The sequence below is a fragment of the Adiantum capillus-veneris genome, chromosome 25 (genome assembly GCF_014529385.1).
Source record: "Adiantum capillus-veneris isolate H3 chromosome 25, ASM1452938v2, whole genome shotgun sequence".
Lineage (NCBI taxonomy): Eukaryota > Viridiplantae > Streptophyta > Polypodiopsida > Polypodiales > Pteridaceae > Adiantum > Adiantum capillus-veneris.
In genome coordinates, this window is record NC_140955.1 from 107,087,411 (window position 1) to 107,109,927 (window position 22,517).

Consider the following 22,517-nt stretch of genomic DNA (forward strand, 5'->3'; position numbering starts at 1 on the left):
TTTCCCCTCCTCAAATAACTGCTTGGGCTTCTCCAATGAAGTTCTAAAGCTTCCATGAAATGGTCACGACGAAGAATCGAAACGTAAATTTAGGGTTTTTAACAGGTCGAATGAGCACTGCATCCGTGCAATTGGGAGCATGCTACACCTAATCTTCACACACACAAGAGTTTTGAGTTAGTATTGGTTCTTTTTGAAAGTGGAGCTTTCATGGCTGGAGTTTTGTTCTTTTTTAGTGTGTTGTTGGCTTCAAATCGTCTACGCCTCGCTTGATTTTGCTACGAATCCTCACAGTCAGAGGCCCGACGCTTTCCTAGTCGCACTGTGCACTTCTTAACACATTTTTAGTGAACCCGACGCGAAGTGGCTAGGGTGAGGGTTCAAAAGCTTCATTGAAGGTCTCAAAAGAAAGGTTTAAAGCTATGGAACAACAAGAGCAACAAGGGATTCGGTTTGATCGAGTCACAATTCAAATGTTTCAAGCTTTTGCAGTGTTTATGCAGCAGCAGCAAGCTGCAGAAAGGAGAAAGCTCTCCTCAACCAAAGCGCTTCAATCTGTGGTGAAGAAATTGGACCAATTTAAAGGCAAAGATGTAACAAAGTATCTTTGTGGATATGTAAAGGAGATGGAGCTTCACTGAGTGCCCGAAGCAAAGATGGTGCAAAGTTTTAAACTTGCTGTGGTTCCCGAGATCAGAGAGCATGTAAGGGGAATTAGAAATGAGCATGGGGCAACTTGGGAAGCATTCAAATTAGCCTTGAATGAAGAGTATTTCATGGAGGACTCCGAAAGGGTAACAAAGAGGACTTTCTTAGAGTGGGTAGTTCGGCCAAAAGAGGGGCTCTCGCCTACCGAACACCAAAGGGAATTTAAACGCCGTTATGATCAACTATCAAGGACTGAAAAGGCTACACTAAACTCAGAGAAGACAGAGCTCTTTTTGCAAGCAGCAGGTAAAGAGATTCAAGAGAAGTTAGAGCTATTACTTGAGGATAAGGATGCGGAACAGGGCTTGAAGACCAATTGGAATGAAGTTGAAGACGCCATTTCGCTCCTAACTAAGCGACAACGGCGAAGAGACAAGATGATAGCTAACCCTTCTCAAGTCCCAAGTGTTCCTATAAAGCCTATTATTGTGGTTCCAAAGAGTGACAAGTCCATTCTACATGATATTGTCAAGGGAATGCAAGAGCTCAAGTTAAAGCTTACAAGGCTAGAAGAAAAGGGGCAACCATCAAGACAATCTACAGGGCAAAGGCCTCAAAACAGAAAAGGCTTTGTAAATAGATGCATATGGTGCGATAGTACTGACCATGGAAGGAGGGATTGTGAAAGTTTTAAAGACGCTTTGACAAAGGAGCTTGTTTTCTTTAAAGATGGAAAAATTCACTTGAGTGAAACAGGTAAGCTCTTGGGAACAAACTTTGGCATAGGCGGGATGAAGAAACTAGTTGAGGACATGGCTACTAGCCATGCCATCTCAATGGTTGAGGCAACCACCTATGGATTGAAGGTGGATCCTATTAAAAGAAAAGGATCAATCAACGTTGGAGAAGAGGAATCTAATGGTATTGGAGAGCTATGGACATGCGCTATAGAGTCTGCTATGAAGGGTAAAATGACTACATAGGTTTTACATGAAGCTGGAGATTGCATTCGGCTTGAAACAAGTTGGAATGACCCTGTGGACTCTTTGTCAGTGCATGCATATATTGCCAAATGTCAAGCAAATGAGGCCATTGTTGAAGAGAAACGTAGGCGCGAGAATGGGGATGAAGGGCCTTCAAAGCGAGCAACAAGGAGTGGAGGTAGAAATGACACAGTGCCTCCTAGATCACCTTCCCCACAACAGATGTATGTCCCCGAAGTGCGTATGCAAGAAGCCTCTAAAGAAAAGAAGAAGGATGCAACAAAATCCAAAGCAAAAGGGTCCGGCCTACAAACTCCAATCCGATATAGAGGCAGCAACGGATCTCAAAAACGTTTTGGAAGAGAGGATTCTAAACAGTAAGGTGGAATTTACCTTAGGCGAGGTCCTTGGTATAGCAAAGCGAGAATTCCACGAAGAAATAATTGATATCATAAAGAGAAAGTGGCAGTCTCTTACTGAATCTATCCATGTACAGGGTGAAGAAGAGACTTTAAATGCACAGGGTGTACAGGTCTATGGCGAGCAAGGTGAAGAAACTCTTGTTGGATGCTACAAGTCCAGGGGAGGAGTAAAACATGTTCGCTTCTTGGATGATGAAGATGAAGTTGAGACCACTCACAAGAGCTACTACTTGGAGAGTCATTGGGCAAGAGCAACTACTGAGACCCTGGTAAAAGTAGGAGACTTGGAAGAGCCATATATTGTGTTGATAGATCATGGGTCAGAAATTAACCTCATATCAAAGAGTCTTTATCAAAAAGGAAAAAGACAAATTGATATAAATCATGGATGGATGATTCGTGCAGCAAACAACTCATCAGGGGATCTGTACGGAGCTTGTCCAAATGTTAACGTGACTATAGGGGATGTGAAAGATGACCAGAATTTCTTTGTGCAGGAGATGTCTACATACCCTCTTATCCTTGGGCAGCCATACATCACTACTACTCGCATGGAAACCAAGGTGATGGATGATGGGTCAGCTTATGCAAGAATAAGGAGCAGGGATGGGAAGCGTGCAGTATAGTTCCTTACTGTTTGTGTGGACCATGAAAGGAACCGTGAAAGTCTTAGAGAGCAACCCTTGCCAAAGACGAACAAAGAATTCAAGGACTACAAGGATATGAGGGGTTTTGGCCATGTACCATTGTAGAGCGGGATTGTAGTGGTACAAGAAGAGAGGTTCTCGCATGATGTACATGCAAAGGATACATTTTCTACAGGTTTTGTAGGATTATCAGACTATGGATCTATTGCTTTTACAAAGTGTGAGGACTTAAAGCGGGGTGAACGACAACATGTAAATAGTGTACAAAGACGTTTAAAGATGAATGGTTTGCTAGAAGATGAAGAATGCATTGCAGGTGTGTTTGATGAGTGTTCTTTTGTGGATACTATGCAAGATTTGGAGTCTTTAATGGATTGCAATTTGCAAATGGGAAGTGAGGTTGTGAAAGTATGCTCAATAGAAATGTACAAGGTCATTGAGGATTTCAAAAATGCTCAAGGTGTTGATGTACGAGTGGAGACTAAGTATAAGTCCGTGGCAAAGAAAGTGAAACCAGTGGGATTACCTCTACCAAAAGATTGCACAAATAAGATGGAGCAAGCTGCTTTGCAACCTAGCCTTCGTAACCCAAGCAAGATTGGACACAAGTTCACAAAGGATTCTTTGAAAGAGTTAAAGGTTGGTTACGAGGATAGTTTGACAAAAGATGAAAAGATATACTTTGAAGACATGCTTGCCAAACACGGAAAAGCTTTTGCATTTGAGCCTTATGAGATAGGGTGTGTTGATCCATCCATTGTTGCTCCTATGGTGATCTTCACTATCCCTCATGTACCTTGGAACTTGAGACCTATTCCTGTTCCAAAGGCTCATTTGCCAAAACTCATTGAGTTGCTTAATGAAAAGATCAAGATGAGTATCTTGGAGCCTTCTTGTGCTCCGTATTCAAACAGGTGGTTCACAGTTCCGAAGAAAAATGGTTCTTTACGCTTTATTCAGGATATGCAACCTGTAAATAAGGTAACAATCAGAAATGTGGGTATAGGGCCAATTGTCGATGAGTTTGCAGAGGCATTTGCAGGGAGGGCAATATATTCTATGGGAGATTTGTACTATGGGTATGATCAGTTCCAACTAGCCACGGAAAGCAGGGACCTGACTACCATGAGGACACCCTTGGGTTTAGTAAGGATGTGCACCCTACCTCAGGGGGCAACTAATTCAGTTGCACATATGATGAATGGTATGAACAAAGTCCTACGTGACTTCATACCTCAAACTACAATGCCTTTCCTTGATGATGTGCCAATCAAAGGATGTGATGTCAGTGATAAAGATGTGGCTCTAGACTCGAGGGGGTGCCGCTAGTATGTGGCAAACCATATCAATGATTGTGATAATATCTTGTCGAGGTTGGAAGAGGTGAACCTTACCTTGTCTGGCCAAAAGTCAGTGTTTGGTGTGAATGAAGTTCTTATTGTGGAACATATGTGCGGGCCATATGGTAGAAGGTCTTGTCCTGCAAAGATTGATGTAATCCAGAGAATGAAGGAGAAATGTATAAATGTCATTGAGGTTCGAAGGTTCTTGGGTGCATGCGTATTTTATGTTATCTGGATTCCGCATTATGCACATGTAGCAGAGCCTTTGTATCAGCTTTTGAGAAAGAACAAAAAGTTTCAAAAATGCATACCCATGCCATGAGGAAATTAAAGAAGTTGCTGCTTATGTCTCCAACTTTGAGAAAAGCAAACTATGAATGTGGAAGATATGTAATTGTGACAGTGGATACTAGCCCCACAAGAATTGGATGGGCGATTGGGCAAGATGATAATGATGGCAGGCGATATGTGGTGAGGTTTGGAGCAAAAGTCCTAAGTGCTCGTCGACGCAACTATCCACAAGTAAAAAGAGATTTATGAAGAGTAGTCACAGCTTTGAAATGTGACAAAGAGTACTTGATAGGAGCAAATGTAATAGTGGAGACTGATTGTCTACCCCTTCTTGGAATGATCACAAGTTGCTCAACTCCTGACATTGCTATGTTGAGATGGATTGCCTACATAAAGTCCTTGAACCCAGAATTTAAGCATATTGCAGGGAAAGATAATCCAGTTGCAGATATGCTTTCAAGAGCAAGGCATGAAAAAGAAGAAGACATGGTTGTCGAGGGCGATGATGTAGGCACACAGTTCTATAGCATCTCTCATGCCAAGGGTGATCATGTTTGCCTATCAAATGCACTTGAGTCATTTACAGAGGACCTATATCAAGGTAACTGGTTGCTCATTGGACGCTATCTGAGCACTTTGACAAGGCAAGAAGGGTGGATTGATCAAGAGTTCAAAAGAATACGGAGAAAGGCCTATGGATACTTTTTGAAAGATGGGTACTTATGGAAGCGTCCAAAACAAAGAAATGGAATGCCAATGAGAGTCGTGAATGATAAGGACGCTCAAAATGAGCTTATGAAAAAGTTTCATGAGAGTCTTTATGCTGGACATAGAGGTGTACAGGCCACCTTTACTAAAATGAAAGAGAGATATTGGTGAAAAGGTATGTATAAAGATGTATCTCACTTTGTGGAGTCCTATGAAACCTGTCAAATGTATTCAAATGTATGTCATCGTGATGGGTTGCACCCTACTTACCCATTGGCCATGCATTACAAGTGGGTAGTAGATCTGGTTACAATGCCATTGGGCTTATGGCAAATGAGATACATAGTGCTTGCACGAGAAGACTTAACCAATCAAGTTGAAGGTAGTGCTCTAAGAACAAAAAGCACAGAAGGGGTATGTAAGTTCCTCTTGGATGATCTAATTAGCCGTTATGGTTGTGTTGGGAAAATAACAGCGCACAGGGGTGAGTTGGATGCTGACAAAGCAAGGGAGTTTTTCTTTAGGTTGGGCATTAAACTTGCTCTCACTACTGTATATAATACTGAGGGAAATGGTAAATCGGAGCGTGGGCATCCTCCTATCATTAAAGCTTTAGCTAAAGCCTGCAAAGGTAAAATGGGAGAGTGGCCTAGGTTGTTGCCTTATGCTTTATGGGCTGATCGTACAACTCATAGCTCGGTTACTGGTTATATGCCTTTTGAGTTGATGTATGGTCAGAAACCTATAATGCCAATTGAGGATGTAATTCCCACATGGAGTGTATTACCTTGGGAAGATGGAATAAGTAGGGAAGGCCTTCTTGCTTTGCGCATACAACAGTTAGAGAGAAGGCCCCAAGATATTGAGATTGCAGTAGCACGATTGAAAGATGCAAGGTTAGGACAGATTTGATAAGAGGCATAGGCTCAAACCTAAAGCTATTGAGGAAGGTGATTGGGTGTTGGTGTATGACAGCAGTCTTGACAACCAACATTCAACAATAAGAAAGCTTTCAAAGAGATGGTTTGGTCCTTCTGTGGTTCAACATGTACATGGGAATGCAATTTATACCTTACATGAATTAGATGGGACAAAAATGAAGATTCCCACTGTAGGGAAAAGAATCAAGTTATTCAAAAGAAGAGGTGATACAGATCCCTTTGATTCACAAGAAGGTCAAAATGAAGACTCTGATGAAAATGGTATGGATGTGTATGAAGAACAAGAGGATGATGCGTTAGATTTTGTTGCAAGCAATGATGAAATCGACATGTATGTTGACTTAAATGAAGACTGAACCTGCAAAAGATATCAGTGGCACGTGCCGGAGGATGTGCAGGTTTAGAGGGGGTGGATGTCGTGCCATGGCACGTTCATATTGTGAAATTAAAGTATCTACCTCACTCTTAATGTTTATGATGTGTGGGACCAAATGCTACAATGTACATAGTGTGATATATGCGAAAATGAATGTCACGTTTGCAGTCGTGTACATACCTTGCCGGGCGGGCGAGGCTCTACACGTGGTGCCATGGAATGCTTTTTCACATAAATATATGCCTAATTTGCTTTTGGAATATACAAATGTCAAGTGTTTCGAAGTGGCACGCTCGTTTTGCCTAAAAAGTTCAATGCGGTCAATCTCAGCCAAAAATAGCAAGTTTCGTGCACTGGCGTGAAAGACGTGTCCAAAGTGCTTACCAAGTGAGAAAATGAGGTTCAACATAAAATTTGAGCCCAATGAGATTTTTCCACAATTTTAGGGATTTTTCCAACTCGTTTGGGCTTTTTACGAACAAAAAGTGGCATTTATGGGCTAAAAATAGCCCATAAATGGTCCAAAATAGCCTTAAAAATGCTCAAAATAGCTAAAAATGCAACATCAACGACGCTAGCGTTATTGCTCAAGCTATGTGGGAACTTTTAGAGCCAAGAATGAGCTCATTTGGGCACAAGAGCAAGGAGATACAGCCATTCCTTTACAAGGTGCTAGTGCAGTCCCTTGTTGCTTCCACTATATGGTTGAGGTTGTGAGGCCTCCAATTAGGGTTTCCCCTCCTCAAATAACTACTTGGGCTTCTCCAATGAAGTATTGAAGCTTCCATGAAATGGTCACGACGAAGAATCGAAGCGTAAATTTAGGGTTTTTAACAGGTCGAATGAGCATTGCATCTGTGCAATTGGAAGCGATGCTACACCTAATCTTCACACACACAAGAGTTTTGAGTTAGTATTGGTTCTTTTTCAAAGTGGAGCTTTCATGGCTGGAGTTTTGTTCTTTTTTAGTGTGCTTTTGGCTTCAAATCGTCTACGCCTCGCTTGATTTTGCTACGAATCCTCACAGTCAAAGGCCTGGCGCTTTCCTAGTCGCACTGCGCACTTCTTGACACTGCTTGGAAGGGCGTCGGCTCACAGGTGGCGTCCACTGAGGTTGGTGATGTCTCCCTTTTGCACCTCCTAACCCCTTTTAGGTTAAGTTGACCCCCCCCGGGGGGAATGGCACTTGGGCGCTCTTGTAGCTCATCTGGCTTCGCTTGGGGAGAACTACGTCATTTCCCCCGGCAAGCGTGCAGAAGTGCTATGTGCATACAAGAAAAACACTACACGGGATAGCCTAGGCCGAAATCCCAAGTGTTGCATGGTATCCGCAATATAATCCCAAAATACAGTTTCAAATGCCTTTTCAATGTCAACCTGCATGACCAAGACATCCTGTCGAGTATATTTTGCATATTCCATACCAATGATGACATTCGCGAGGTTATCGGTAATTTGACGTCGTGGAAAAGCCATATTGAGATTGATGCAAGCCTTCATACAGAAAGCACTTGAGTCGGTTAGCCAGCATTTTTGCCATTAATTTATATACCATAGGCATGAGTGTAATAGGCCCCCAATGAGAGAATTCTTCACACAATGCATGCTTAGGTTTCAGCTTGAGCAAACCTTCTTTCCAAGAGGAGGGGAGTTCCTGTTGTTCCCAAGTTGTATTCATCATGAACAATAGAGGCAACTTCAAATAATCCCAGAAAGACGAGAAAAATTCCACAGAGACCATCCCAACCAAGAGCTCTCCATCGACCCAAATCAAGCAAGCTGGCATATAATTCTGACTCAGTGAAAACAGCTTCCAAGTCTTGAGCTTGCCACATCGAAACAATGGGAGTAACATGCGATAGAAACTTGTGACGCGCTTCACAAACTTCTCTCGTGGGAGAAGAAGGGGCCTAAAAAATCTTGTCATAATGAGAGTGTAGGGCTAGTGCTAGCTCTCGGAAAGTGGAGGTCCACTCCCCTATGGTGATTTAACTCTCTGTATAACTTCAGAGCGCCTGGAGTGATGCAAGTGCTGGAAAATTTGTTTAGTAGCACATCCTTTATCTGCAAAACCTGTTGACGAGCTCTAGTCTGCCATTTGGACAATTTCCTCTCATCATTGTGCCGTAACATAGCGCGAGCAGAAAACAACTCAGTCATTTGAGTGTCCGTAAGAGAAGAATGATTAGCCAAGTGCATTAATCTGCTACAAGCATCCTTTAGCTGAGTAACCTGTTCCCTTAAGTGTGACAAATAATCCATGCCATAATCCTGGATGACACATTGAACACGCATAACTAGGCCGAACCAGGCTATGTCCATATCAACATACATCTTGGAGATCAAAGGTGGGATGATATCCACAATCAGAGCGCAAAAAGGCTCATGCTTGAGATAAGCATTATTGACATGCAAAAGCCTGTTCTTGGGTAGGCGATCATTGACATCAAGAGAGCCAAAACGAAGTTTCAAACATACAGGAAAATGATCCGAGAGACACATAGCATAATCAATCCTCATCTCGCATACAAAGTCATCATACTGTTGCATGTGAAAAAGATACCAGCGATCCAGCCGAGGCGCGATGCATAGATTGAGCATTCGCTGAAAAGTGAATCCTGGATCAATCGCATGCGAAAAGGGCCACAAATCAAGCCCATTACGTGTCGACATAAATTGATCCCATGATTGTCGTTCCATATGAAGCATGTGAGAATGCCCAGTAGTATTTTTTTTTCCGAGAAAAAGATCCTTCTATTAGTTAATGAAAACTGCACATAGGGCTACAACCACCTCTGCAAGAGAGGGCTACAACAAGCATGATGGGGAGACTCTTCCAATGAAACAACACCATATATACAATGAAGCTAAATCAAGAGATGGGAGGAGGGAAGAGCCACACAGGTGGACAGTAGTGCCATCTGAGCACCCCCTGGACTATGGTGTAGAAAGGCCCAGGGCGCCAGAGTCGAAGGAAAGCCTCGCGGCGCTCCCGCATGCGGTCGGAGCTGCCCTGTAGTCCCTCAAGCTGTCCTCTGAGAGTATGGATCAGCTCTAGCCAAGAGTCACGAACAGTCTCTGCTGGTGGCACAAGGCGAGCCTCAAAGATGCGGAATCAACGGGCCCGCCAGATAAACCAAAGTATCAGGCCACTGACGAGCTCCCAACACTCCTCTCTCTCACTGCACCACTCCTGTGGAGTAAGGAGAATGCCCAGTAGTATTATCCGCAAGGTTTGGTGCATTATTAAAATCCCCACAAAGAAATGTATTGGAACGCCAACAATAAAAGGAGATAGCACTTCACAATCGTGCCATATTTGCAGAAGCTATGTATGCATATAATCCTCCAAATTCGAAAACTTCCCCCTTAACAATACATTGGATGACCATCCATCTCCAAGCCGGGTCAATGAAAACCAAGGTCGGGAAGAGTTCGTGTCGAACAAGTATAAGCACTCCAAAATAGCCAACTGATCCTGCATAAGCTATCCAGTAGCCTGCAAAGTAAGAAGTTTGTCTTGCAAATTGATGCTGGTTATGCTCTTGAAGGACCAGAATGTCCGCTTTACATGTATGTACATAGTGCCAGGTAAGCTGCCACTTGTCGTGATTGCATAACCCACGCACATTATAGGAGATGCAATTCAAAGAACTATGCATTCTCATATGGTATATACAGTGGACGAGGAAATGGAAAAAAAGGGGGGGGGGGGGGGGAAGAAAACTCAAGTACTAGTGCCCATCAACACATCCTCCCCATCTGTAGGTACCTGAGGAGGTGGGTCAAGACCTAGACCCGGATGATTGAAAATAAAGGCACCTTGCGATGAAGAGGCTTCTCCTGTAACAACTTCTCCTTGTAAGAGCGGACCACATTGTTCCAAGCTTCAGCCAAAGAAGTGTTGTCATTACAAGGGAGTTTTTTCTGAGCAACATTCTTCAAAGGGGGCACATAATTACGAGAAAATGCCAGAATACGAGATGTAGCAGCTTTAGCGGATTTCTTGGGCATTATCCAAGTTTGGGAGGTTGAAACTTGTTCTTTTCCTTTGTCTTTAATATTTGGAGAAGCACAAAGTGCAGACAATTGTAATTGTTTCCCTTTGCCTTTATTCGCCCCAGCTGTCAAAGAAGAGGTTGAAGCACCTTTGGTTTGACCCTCAGTAGAAGATTTTGGAGGTGAGTGAGGTTGAGGAGTAGGAACAGCTGAAGGCGGTGGTTGCAAGTTTGGTTCCGGACATTCAGACTACATATGACCAAATTTGCCACAGCGGAAGCAAAAATACAAAAACGGTTTGTGTTTGCGTCCAGCTTAGGAGGGCAAATAACTTTGCCCAGCTAAGCAACTAACAAACGAAGAAAGTGACGCCAAGTGCGAGGAAAGTCGACCACCTCAACCCAGACAGGACACTTGTGACGAATGAGACTCTAATAGTCCTTGGTGAGAGCCTAGGACAGTACATGAGTTATCTACATATTGAAGAAAAGAGGAGACATTTCAAGCAGAGCATCCCGAGCATCCATGTCGTCCAGCAAGACTTCATAGAACCCTTGCATGCCAAAGTAAACCCCTCAAACTGCTTGCCGTTTGAGTAGAAAATCAACCCATTGGCCTACATCCTAAGCCGTAGGCATTCTACCCGGGCAAAAAAGAATTCTACATCCTAAGCCGTTGGCATTCTACCCGGGAAAAAAAGAATCACCGCGTTAAGTGCATATTGAGCAACAGGATCCATAAGCTCTTGTATAGGGATGCGCACTTCCATGACGGGAGCGGATCCTTCCCAAGCTTGACGTGCATCCTCAAAGTCCTCATGCAAACATTCTTTGATAAGGCTTAAAGCATCCATATCCGAAGATTCCATGGCTTTCCGGCACTTGTATATACATTGCTCGGCCGAATCCATGCGAAGCTCACACACACACACACTCTTTTTTGGGATTTTTGATATTTGACTACTATAGAGACACACACTGTCTGGTTGTACAGGACCCTGCTGCTTAAAAATTTTCCCCACACACGCACACTCTGAAACAGAGTAGCAGCAGTGGACGGAAACTGTACTCACACCCTAAGACACACACAGTGACAGGGGGCGAAAACAATAAAACAGCTAGTGAGGGCTAGCTGTGGACACACTTACAACACCCACAAGCACGTGCGCACGACAACCAAAGACTGTGCAGGCCACTCTACTGCAAGCACAGCACCTCCAGAGTCTGCACGCTACCCAACTCATAGTTACCCGGAACGGGAACGGGGAACGGGAACGGGAGGGTCCGGAACGGGACGGGAACAAGGAGGAGGAGGGGGACCGGAACGAAAACGGGGCCGAAACGGTCCACTAAAGTAAGGCTTGAATTACCTCCATTCAGCTTAGTCCCAAATAAAACTCCAAAACTGCCCCCAAATCTGCCCCCTAACTTGCCCTCCCCAATCAGCCCCAAATCTGCCCCTAAAAGCCCACTTTTTTGCCCCCAAATGCCTACTTTTGTCCGTTCCACCTCATGTTCCGCCTCGTTCCCCCCATTCCGGAACACCATTCCGGTTACACCCCGTTTCGGAACGGCGTTCCGTTCCCATCTCCGTTTCGGGAACGGGACTCGTGCGGAACGCCATTTCGGAACATTTGGGCTGTGTTCCCCCGTTCCCTGTTACACTAACCCAACTGTCACTCAGCTGATTAGGGTTCGCGCTGATAAGGGTCTGCGCAGGCTGGACAGCAGCTGATTAGGGTTCGTGCATGTCCAACAGATTAGGGTTCGTGCAGACTGGACAACAACTAATTAGGGTTCGTGCATGTCCAACAGATTAGGGTTCACGCATGTCCAGTAGATTAGGGTTCGCGCTTCTTTATACACACACACACACATACACAAAAAAAAACCCTAAGTATTATCCATACTTCAAAAAGATCGTTCATTGCTGGGCGGATGAACGTTCTTTCATGTGTTAGCAATCAGCAAGAACACAGTTTGCCTCATGATGACTTTCACACACACCATCGTCAGCTTTTGCACTGAGAAGGAAACAACGCTTGCTAACCACACATGCCCACCCACACAAACACACACACACACACACTTACTTTTTTTTTGTGTAAGTCTTGATTGAATTTCCAAGTGGGAAACCTCAAACCAAGGAAAACCCACAATAAATAGGGGGTACAAAAGACGAAGCACCATGAGGCTCTAAAAACTAGAAACAGTCAAAGTAAATCCTATAAGCTTCAAGAGAGCTGTCTCCCACATCATGAGCAAAGTGTAGCACTGGTCCAGCGAAAATTTGAAGGGAAAGGATCAATTTCCATGGCATGAAACATTTGAGAGTTACGTTGGTGCCATATGGCCATCTAACCCAAAATCTGACCCAATTGAAGAAGACCTCCAATGGATATTGTGGCAGTTGGAGGACTCCAAAAATCTAGAACCGTCTGTGAAAGATTCTAGAAGGGAAGCGAAGGAGCAAAGCAAAGGGCACTTGCCTAAAGAAAGTCCTGGAGCACCGGCAATCCCAAAGCAAATGCGGCACAGTCTCGTCAGCCCCATGACATCGGACACAACGAGAGGGGGCAATGCGCCGCACATGCAACAAGGTACCAACCGGCAAAGCACCCACCATGCATCGCCATAAGAAAGTGCGTTCTTTCAGAGGTAGATGATTCTCCCAGATGCAAGACAACATTCTTTTCCACCACAGCTGAGACTTGGAGAGTGACCATAGCTAATGTCCATGATACACGATCCATGCATCGGATGCAATAAACCATAACTGACCCAGCTGATAGACAATCCAACACACACGCACGCGCGCGTGAGCATACATCAATACAAAGATCTAAGTACTGAGTTTCTGTCATAACTCAAGAGATGCAAGGCTGACTCAACCATAATGAAGCCTAGCATCAAAAGAAGAATGAAACAGGAAACACTAGCACAAAAATGAGGTAGTTGACACAGCATACGCATCACAAACGATGGAAAGAATTAGCACAATATCAACTGATTGTAACTCGGACAAAAAACTCACAATGTGAAGTCTGCATGTCCGCTATATGACTAAAAACTATGCTTAGATCATCCAGGATAAGCCCAGATTCAACCTTAAAGGAAAGTGCAAGGTATAGACTCATGGTAGTCACCCACAATCATGTATAGTATTGACTAACTACTACGACATCCCCACTAACGTCATTAGTGTCCAATACTGGGTGTAGAACTAGGTACCAATATATGATCTCGCAAACCCCCCGTCCCCCCCAACACACACACACACACACAACCATACATCAATCCAAAGATCTACGTACGGAGTTTCTGTCATAACTCTAGAGATGTGGGGCAGACTCATCCATGATGAAGCCTAGCACTAAAAGAAGCATTAAATAGGCAAAATTACCACAAAATGAGGCAATTGACGAGGCATACGCACCATAGAAGATAGAAATAATTAGCACAACATCAGCTGGTCGTAAATCGGATGAAAACTTCACAATGTTCAAAAGCAAAATTTGTAACAAATGATGTTCAACTTAACCAAATTACTGCCTACAGAAGGAAAAAAAAAATGAATTAAGACTATCTTTATCTGGTTGAAAAGATATACATCAACCAATAGGTGCTTGAGAATGATTTTTACACAAGCGATCCAAAAAATAAATGACAATGAAACTTTATGCAAAATATACCTTCATAAATGAGAATGAAACTTTGTGGAAAACAAATAAAACTTACGTATCGCTTGTACAAAAGCCATGGGCAAAAGAAATAACTTTGACTCATCGGGCTGCAGCGAGAGAGGAGGAGCAACGTCTCAGACGAGGCATTGCTTCACTACAGAGGATGCAGGAGCAGCATCCAGACAGTCCATGGTTGGAGGAGCAATTACAGCAGGCTCGACAGGAGCTTGCTAGCATAGAGGAGAGGCGTCATGAGTTTGCCTTTCACCGACAGGCATCTCAATGGACTCACGTGGGTGACAGAGTGACAGGTGCTTTTTTTGAGACAATGGGACCTTGGCACTCGCATGCCAAGGTCAATCAGTTGAGGAGACCCGATGGGTCAGTTGTTTGTGAGCCCGAGGATATGCGTGCAGTTGCTACTGACTTCTACCATGAGTTACTGTCGGCTGAGCCCCGGTCAGAGCGGCAAGATGCATGCAGGGAGCAGGTTTGGGCACAGATGCCTTGTCTTGTGAATGAGGAGATGCGCCAGAGGCTAGAGATGCCACTTCAGCTTGAGGAGCTGCACACGGCTCTTAGGGCCCTCCCTCGTGGTAGCTGTCCAGGTGAGGATGGGCTGACTCCCAACTTTTTCTTGGAGTACTGGGACCTGCTTGGCCCAGATCTTTGTAGTGCCTTTCAGTACATTTTGCACACAGGAGTGATGCTGGATAGCATGAGTGAGGGCCTGATTTACCTCATTCCAAAGGAGGGTGGCTCCTTGGATGAGATTCGACAGTGGCGCCCCATCACCATCCTCAACTCAACCTACAAAATTCTTGCCAAGGCTCTGAGTTTGAGGATTCAGCCACTCTTGAAGAGCCTTATACATGGGACTCAGACAGGTTTTGTCAAGGAACGAAGTATCCTTGACAACATCTTCACTTTCTGGGAGGCTTCTGCCTTGGCACGGCTCTGTGGGGAGGACCTTGTGACTCTTCTTCTCGATTTTGAGAAGGTGTACGACAAAGTTGACAGTGGCTTTCTCGGTTGGCAGTGCTCCTGTGCCAGATTGGATGCCAGGAGAGGGTTTCAGGTGCATTCCACCAGGGACTGCAGTTCAGTACTTGGGTTGTCAGGTTGGTTAGGACTTGTCCCCCGAGCAGCAGATTGCTCCTCTTCTCCTGTCCATCGGGAGAAAGCTGTTACATTGAAGCTCAGCACGACTTTCGCTGGCTGGTCAAGTAGTAGTTGCCAACCAGGTGTTGTTGGCGACTATATGGTACATCACTTCTTGTTGGATCTTCTCGAGTTCTTGTATCAGCCAGGTAGAGAGGCTGATCAGGAACTTCCTTTGGTCAGGTCGTGACACTCAGATTGCCCGAGCCAAGGTGGCTTGGTCGGTCATCACACTTCCTTGTTCTCAGGGAGGGCTTGGGATCATTGATCCAGCACAGCAGAGCAGAGCCCTTCTTGGGAAGTTCGTAGGCAGAGGATTTCTTCCAGGAGAGGAGCCCCTGAAGGAGTTGCTGAAGAGGCTTCGTGCCAGGGTGCCTCAATCAGGAGGCCCTTGGCAACCTTCGACCAGATGGATCTTTACAGAGTTGCCCCGAGTTGGTTTGAGCAGGAGACTGGAGGACCGCTTCGCTGTGAGTTTGCTTCGATCTTGGGAGCTCTTACGACGTGGCCTAGAGCAAAGACAGCCGACGTGCACGGAGGAGCGCCTACGGCAGCCCCTCATCTGGAACCCCATGGTTAGCACTCAGAGAGGCCACTTGGTTGGTAGTCGGCCTCATGTTTCTTGGGGTCCCATGGCAGCAGGTCCAGCGCGCTCTCTAGGTGACTGGCTAGAGTTCACAGGTTTGTCAGAGGAGGTGCAGGGTTTCCAGCTACTACAGGGCATGAGAGGGGTGCAGAGCATGTGTCAGGACATCTCAGAGTCAGTTCCAGCTGAGTGGCCTCTCGTGCCAGTAGCACCCCGATGGATGGGAGCCTTCACATGACTGGAGGTTCTCATTTCAGTCAGGGCCTGCTCAAAGTCTGTCTCAGCCATGTTCTACGAGCTACAAGGTGGGGGACGACTACAGTGAGTTGCAGTAGAGGCCCCGCAGGTAGCAGAGTGCTGTTTTCAGAGGATCCAAGTAGTGGGCATCTGTGGGCGGACCTGCGTCATAGACCCTGACCTAGCAGTTCTTGAGACAGGACACTGGAGGCTATGGGCTTGGGAGTGTTGTCGATTGGCACGAGTACAGTGGGATCCTGGTGAGTGGCTATGGAGGGACCCCTTCTCTTCTACAAACCACCCAGGTGTCCCATTCTTTCAGTACATTGTTCGACTGGAACGTCGTATACTAGCAGCACAGAGAGAGGCCCTCCCCGCTGCAGTACGTCATTGGCAGGAGGAGGGTCTCACAGTCGAGTTCTTAGTAGACTTTTGGGAGAGGTTGTGGGACTCCAGACAGCCGAGGCGAGTCACCTTGTTTCAATGGCTGGTCGCACATAGAGCCACAGCAGTAGGGAGCTGGCTAGTGCATAGTGGTCTCTCGACCACATGTGCAGCTTGTGACCATTTGGTGGAGAGTTAAACGTCACTGTCTTTGGGACTGTCCCTTGGCCCAGCAGGTGTGGCTACGAGTTCTTCGGCTGATGCCTGCTCTCTCCACGGCTCGACAGTACACTTGGGGGGCAGCGGCTTGGTCCACCCTCACGGGCCTGGCACTTCAGTTTGAGCTATCTTCCACCAGCAGGATGATAGTGATGCAGGGGGGGCAACCTACACTCCAGCCTGCTACAGAGCTTACTCCACAGGAGTGGTGCAGTGAGAGAGAGGAGTGTTGGGAGCTCATCAGTGGCCTGACACTTTGGTTCATCTGGCGGGCCCGCTGTTTCCGCATCTCTGAGGCTCGCCCTGTGCCACCAGCAGAGACTGTTCGTGACTTTTGGCTAGAGCTGATCCATACTCTCAGAGGATAGCTTGAGGGACTACAGGGCAGCTCCGACCGCATGCGGGAGCGCCGCGAGGCTTTCCTTCGACTCTGCCGCCCTGGGCCTTTCTACACCATAGTCCAAGGGGTGCTCAGATGGCACTACTGTCCACCTGTGTGGCTCTTCCCTCCTCCCATCTCTTGATTTAGCCTCATTGTATATATGCTGTTTTTTCATTGGGAGAGTCTCCCCATCATGCTTGTTGTAGCCCTCTCTTGCAGAGGTGGTTGTAGCCCTATGGGCAGTTTTCATTAACTAATAGAAGGATCTTTTTCTTGGAAAAAAAAAAAAGTTCTCTGCTTTGCACACTTGCACAAGACGCCTATTTGGATATTAGGTTTTAATTTTTGTGTTTCTTTGCACTACAATCTACTATGTGTAAGCATATTGTTTTTGACTCTCAACAACACATGAATACTATACTGCATCAACAAATTTCTATGGCAAGGCCAACCAAGCAAGACCAATTTGCCACCAATTCTATCCAATACATACTCATAGATACATCATACACACATATGTATGTATATACTATACATACATATTTATACATATATATATACTATATGTATAAATACATACATCTAAAAGCATGGGTTGTGGGTGTGTATGTCCGTGCTATACTGAACTTACATATATGCATAAATCATAAATACATGAACAGGGAATGGGGACAACAACAGGAACGGCAATAAAGACCGAATGAGATCAGGGCTCGAAGGAAAGAGGGAAGATAGCCTGAGGGGATTGGAAAAATGGAGGCTTCATTGAGAAGCCACGCTCTAATGGCCAAAAGGTCCCGAAATCTGCCTAAAATAGCTTGAATATTTCCAACAGAATCTCTGCAAAAATCTGAGATCGTCCCATGTCCTTTAGAAAACCTTGGATTGACCACTTTCTTATCCCTGAACAGACTTTTCGCAACTAAAATGGAGCAGGAGCATGCTTCAAAGTCTGTACAGATCCTATTTGGAAAGAGTTGGAACAGCCCATAACTGCAACGTTGTTCCAATTACTCCCACTGGGGCCAGATGACATAAGAGAGTGACTTAAAGAACACAACGTCATGCATTCACATTTGCACTCACATAAACAACTAGAAATAGAACAAGAACAAGCCATCTGTGTGATTCACCAGAGCTCACCTTGCGACTGCAATGTCTTTAGCTTCAGAAGAGAAAAGCCCAGAGACAGCTTTCGGAACACCCAGCAAAGGTCCAGCAATATTCATTACAGCTTTAATGTGTTTGGCACACCAGTCAGGACCTCCACCTCCACCCATTGGTGCAGGTGACTCAACCCACTTCATAAAATGTAGAAAGTAAAGTGTTCCCATTGAATGAGGCACCGCAACCACCTTGTTTCCATTGTTGGTCTGCACAAGAAGCTCGATGGTGGTTTTCAGTCTGCTTAGCGTTTTGTCACGTGTCTGTTGACTCCACAAAAAGAACAGCAACAGAAAATCATGTTGAACATTACAACAGCAAGTCAAACTAAATTTTCAACAAATGGATACTGGTGTTTACCTCAGTATTTTGAAAGGAAAGTCGCCAGTCATAAGACGCCATGTGCAAATTCTTTTCTTCATAGCCCATCTTGGCTAGATTCTCAATAAGTACGGCCCAAACAAAATATCCAGCAGTGAAGTAGTCAGCAGCTACGAGTCCTGAAACAGATCTAACTCTTACACCAGGTGGATCCATTCCTGTAACATTGTCTAGTGCCATATGTTCCATCCAGCAAAACGGCCTGATAGCAAAAAAATGCAAAATATCATGATCTCTAGCTTATAAAAATTGTACAAGATTTATGCCTCCACTATATACAAGCCTGTTGCTGAGGAGATGTAACATAAGAGGATACCTTAGCTTCATAGAGCAAGCATGTATTGTTGGTAGGAAGAGGGTAGAAGCTACCAGAAGAATTTATGTTCAATCACACTTAGCACACTTATCAAGTACTTGTATTTGTATATTTATATGTATTGTTTGACCATTTGCATATATCATTACTTGTTAAGATACCCATTCTTTGTGTCATGACTTATATGAAGGATCACTGGACTACAAAAATCGTAACATTGCAAGAAGATACAAAAGCACAAAAATCAAGGAAAAGAAATAAAGCACTGTCAAAGTGTGCAGCAGAAGACAAATACAAGACACATGAGAACATGAGAGGGAGAGCTAAGGCTGGCAACTCAACAAGTCCAAAGGCAAATGATACAAGATGACCAATAAGTGGACCCTGGTAGCACTGATATAGTGTGCCAGGTCTGGGTCGGGCAAAACCTCTAAAAAAACCCAACACAAAAAATCCACAAAACTGAGAATAAATAGTTAATTGGGTAAAATGTCGCATGCAAACCCTATATGTGCCTAGAATCCATACCAAAAGGATGAAAAGGTGGCCAACCCACAACTAGGGGCCTATGTACATTGTACATGTGAAAAACATTGTAAGCAGGAGTGAAAGCATTTGGAAGGTGAACGTAAAGCTCTTAACCACCCCTCAACAACAAATGTCGAGAAGCTACGGAGAAAAATGCCGGAGTCCTAACAAAATCTAGAGAACCAAAATGAGCGCCAAGCCAAGGCCCAAGAAACGGTGAACTGTTCACTGCCAAGTGAAGATGGCCATTCTAGAGGTTGCAATAATCAAAAGCTGAAAATAATGGCCCAAAAACTGAGCAAATTGCAAAAGAAGATGAAATGGAGGAGGCAGTAGTGTTGGGTTGTCCTTGTTGAGCAATAGCTCCACCGACATGAGCTACTAAAGCAGTGTCACCTACAGTAGGGTCAGGGGAATCTCGATCCTGAAGATGTGCAGAAATCTGATGCCAAGCAGATAGAAGATTCTCCCAAGTGGTAGCACGAGCATAGAAAACAAGGAACTTACTAAGAGGGAAACTTCGACTCATGGCTTACTTGAAACTTGAAACTTAAAATAAAAAGGGTGTAAACCACAAACGAAAATTTAAGAAACGAGAGTTTCAAAACGATGTCATGTTGTTACACGGATATGGTGTGAAAACCCATTAAAAGCATGATCTTCTGTAACAGACTTGGACACTCCAAGTCGAGAATCTACCGCGACACCACAATAAATCACTTCAAACCAGTTCACAGTTCACAATTGATTCGACACTAGCCCGGTGGAGTTCCGTGCCTAGAGATATTGGCCCCAAAGACTGGCGCCCCTTTCGGTATTTCTTTTTGTATTAATCTGCAACTCAAAGTACAAGTGAGTAGTCGGGACTCACTCTCAGACTCTGCGTCCAAATGCTCTGAGAAGTGAGAGCCCGAACTACTAAGTTAAAGAGTTTACAAGGGATGCCAAAAGCAGAGCCCCAAAAGCTGAAAATCAAAAGCCTTGCCAAATAAAGCAAAAGCCCTCTCTCTCTCTCTCTCTCTCTCTCTCTCTCTCTCTCTCTCTCTCTCTCTCTCTCTCTCTCTCTCTCTCTCTCTCTCTCTCGCGCGGAAATAAAGCAAAAGCTCTCTTTTTCTCTCTCAATTTGCATAGCCAAAGCTGCAAAAACAGCGCCGTAAAATCCGCCGCGTCAGCAGCAATACGGAGTTCCGTGATATGCGCCGCCTTTTCCGGGCAGCCTGTCTAGTCATGCCACGTGTCAGCAAGCCAGTTGGGGGAGGGTCCTTTGCAAGAGGTGTGTGTGTGTACTGGGCAGCCATGTCAAAGAGTTGTGACATCTTCTAGCTTCTTTGTAATATCAGGATCAAAGGTATTAGTTTAGCCATTGCCTATTGTGGCTACAATATGGATGATTGGAACTTATATGACCTCATCAATTTTAGCCTAATTTTGGTATTGTGCTTGAGAAAGTACACCAAGTAAAGTGGCTCAGATCCTCCACCAACAGCATAAATTAGAGAGCTCCGCCTAAGGATGAAGTCTGAAAAGGTCCACAGAGATCGGTGTGAACCAACTCCAACATTGGAGTAGCCTCTCTAAGCTGTTGTCACGTGCAGTGGATGGTGAAGATCTAGTTTTACACTTCCACAATCCTTTACTTTTTTCCTTGCGTTAGTGATTGCTTTTAGCTTGACTGTTGGTTCCATTTACCTTTCCTTGAGAGAGGGAATGATAGAATGCAAAAGAGATGTGTAGAGGGAGAGAGAAAGAGAGAGAAAAGGAGAGCAACACCCGATGGGGTCCCAACCAACCCACTCAAGGGCCCCCACACCGTTGCCAATGTGGTATTTGCTTTAAGTTGGGTAAATGGAATGTACACACAATGCAATACAAGCTACAAGCCCTCGCAAAACTCAAGTGTCCGGAACTGCCGGTCATGCTCACCTACTAGTAGGCCGATATTTATCTGTTGTGTCATGTGCACATCTAACCCTATGTGCACGTGGACGAGCTACTTCATGACTAGGGTTCAGGTCAGCTTAGGAAGTGTTCGGCACCTTTGTGAGTGTCCAAACACTTAGAGTAGTTGCATTTCCTCTGGTTGCACACAGCATGATCATCAACATTACCATCACTCTTCAGATTCCATCAGGAGCATTTAACAATGCACAGAACCTAGTTTCCCTATTTTAGCCATTTTTCACTTATTATTAATAAGTGACTTTGTTGGGAAACTGGGTAAGGGCAATTTTGCTAAGTTAATATAAAAGAAAACTGGCAGTCACTCAAGAGAGCACATGCAGAACCTGCAGCAAGCCCTCTACAGTTTCTCGTCAAGCAAGAACCCTCAGCAAGGCCTGGTGTTTTCAGCAAGCACCATCAGTGATCAACGTCAGCGTTTTCAGCCTTGTTTCATCAGCGTTTTCATACCTGCTGGATCAGCATCCTCAGCCTTCTGCAGTAGCGTTTTCAGCCCTGCCGCGCCAACGCTTTGCACCTGCAGAATCAGCGTTCTTAAGCCTTGCTGTACCAGCGCTTTTCAGCAGCAGAACCAGCATTTTCAGCAGTGAAACTCAAGCCAGAACAGCAGCGTTTTTCAGCCATCAAATCAGCATTTCAGTCAGCAATCATAGCGTCGTCGTCGCCGCCGTCGTCATCGACTTAGATCCTCATTGCGTCATAGCATCAAGAACTTTCATCAGCACCTTGTATCAGATTTGTGCAATCAATAGCATAGACTTCTCTCGCCATTGAGAGAGGGGCCCTTGGAGGAGGGTTTGACAACTTTTCCCATGTCGTATTCTTCTCTCTCTATCTCTCAGTTTCAGCACCTTCATTCACAGTGTTTCCCACTTTGTTTGTGATCATTTGCACTCTCACTAAAAAAACGGAAGGCTCTCCCTTCCGTAAGTAAAAGAACACAGTTCGGAGTACTCATCTTGAGCAAAGTTCAATATTCACTTCCGCTACACCTTACATATTGCCATTGACACGCATGTCTCCATTAGTGTATTAAAACTTAGACTCTCCAATGTCCACATCTCTAACATATCAAGTCCATGTCAAGTCACGATAGAATATCCACAGTATACAAGTGCAAACCGGCTCCAAGGCTGCAAGCTATCAAAGTAGACAATGTG

General features: G+C 44.8%; 1 protein-coding gene across 2 annotated transcripts in view; it reads right to left on the reverse strand.

The window, feature by feature from the left end:
- LOC147425442 (phospholipid:diacylglycerol acyltransferase 1-like) overlaps positions 1 to 22,517 on the reverse strand; it is a 111,696-nt gene that overhangs the window by 33,423 nt on the left and 55,756 nt on the right. Inside the window, exons 2-3 of one of the 2 annotated variants that reach the window (XM_086499930.1) lie at positions 18,534 to 18,756; positions 18,153 to 18,382 (exon numbers count right to left, since the gene is read on the reverse strand). In XM_086499930.1, coding sequence (XP_086356056.1) covers positions 18,153 to 18,382; positions 18,534 to 18,756 — 453 coding nt within the window. Of the gene's footprint in view, positions 1 to 18,152; positions 18,437 to 18,533; positions 18,757 to 22,517 lie in introns of both variants that reach the window. The other variant, XM_086499929.1, reaches the window with a different exon arrangement.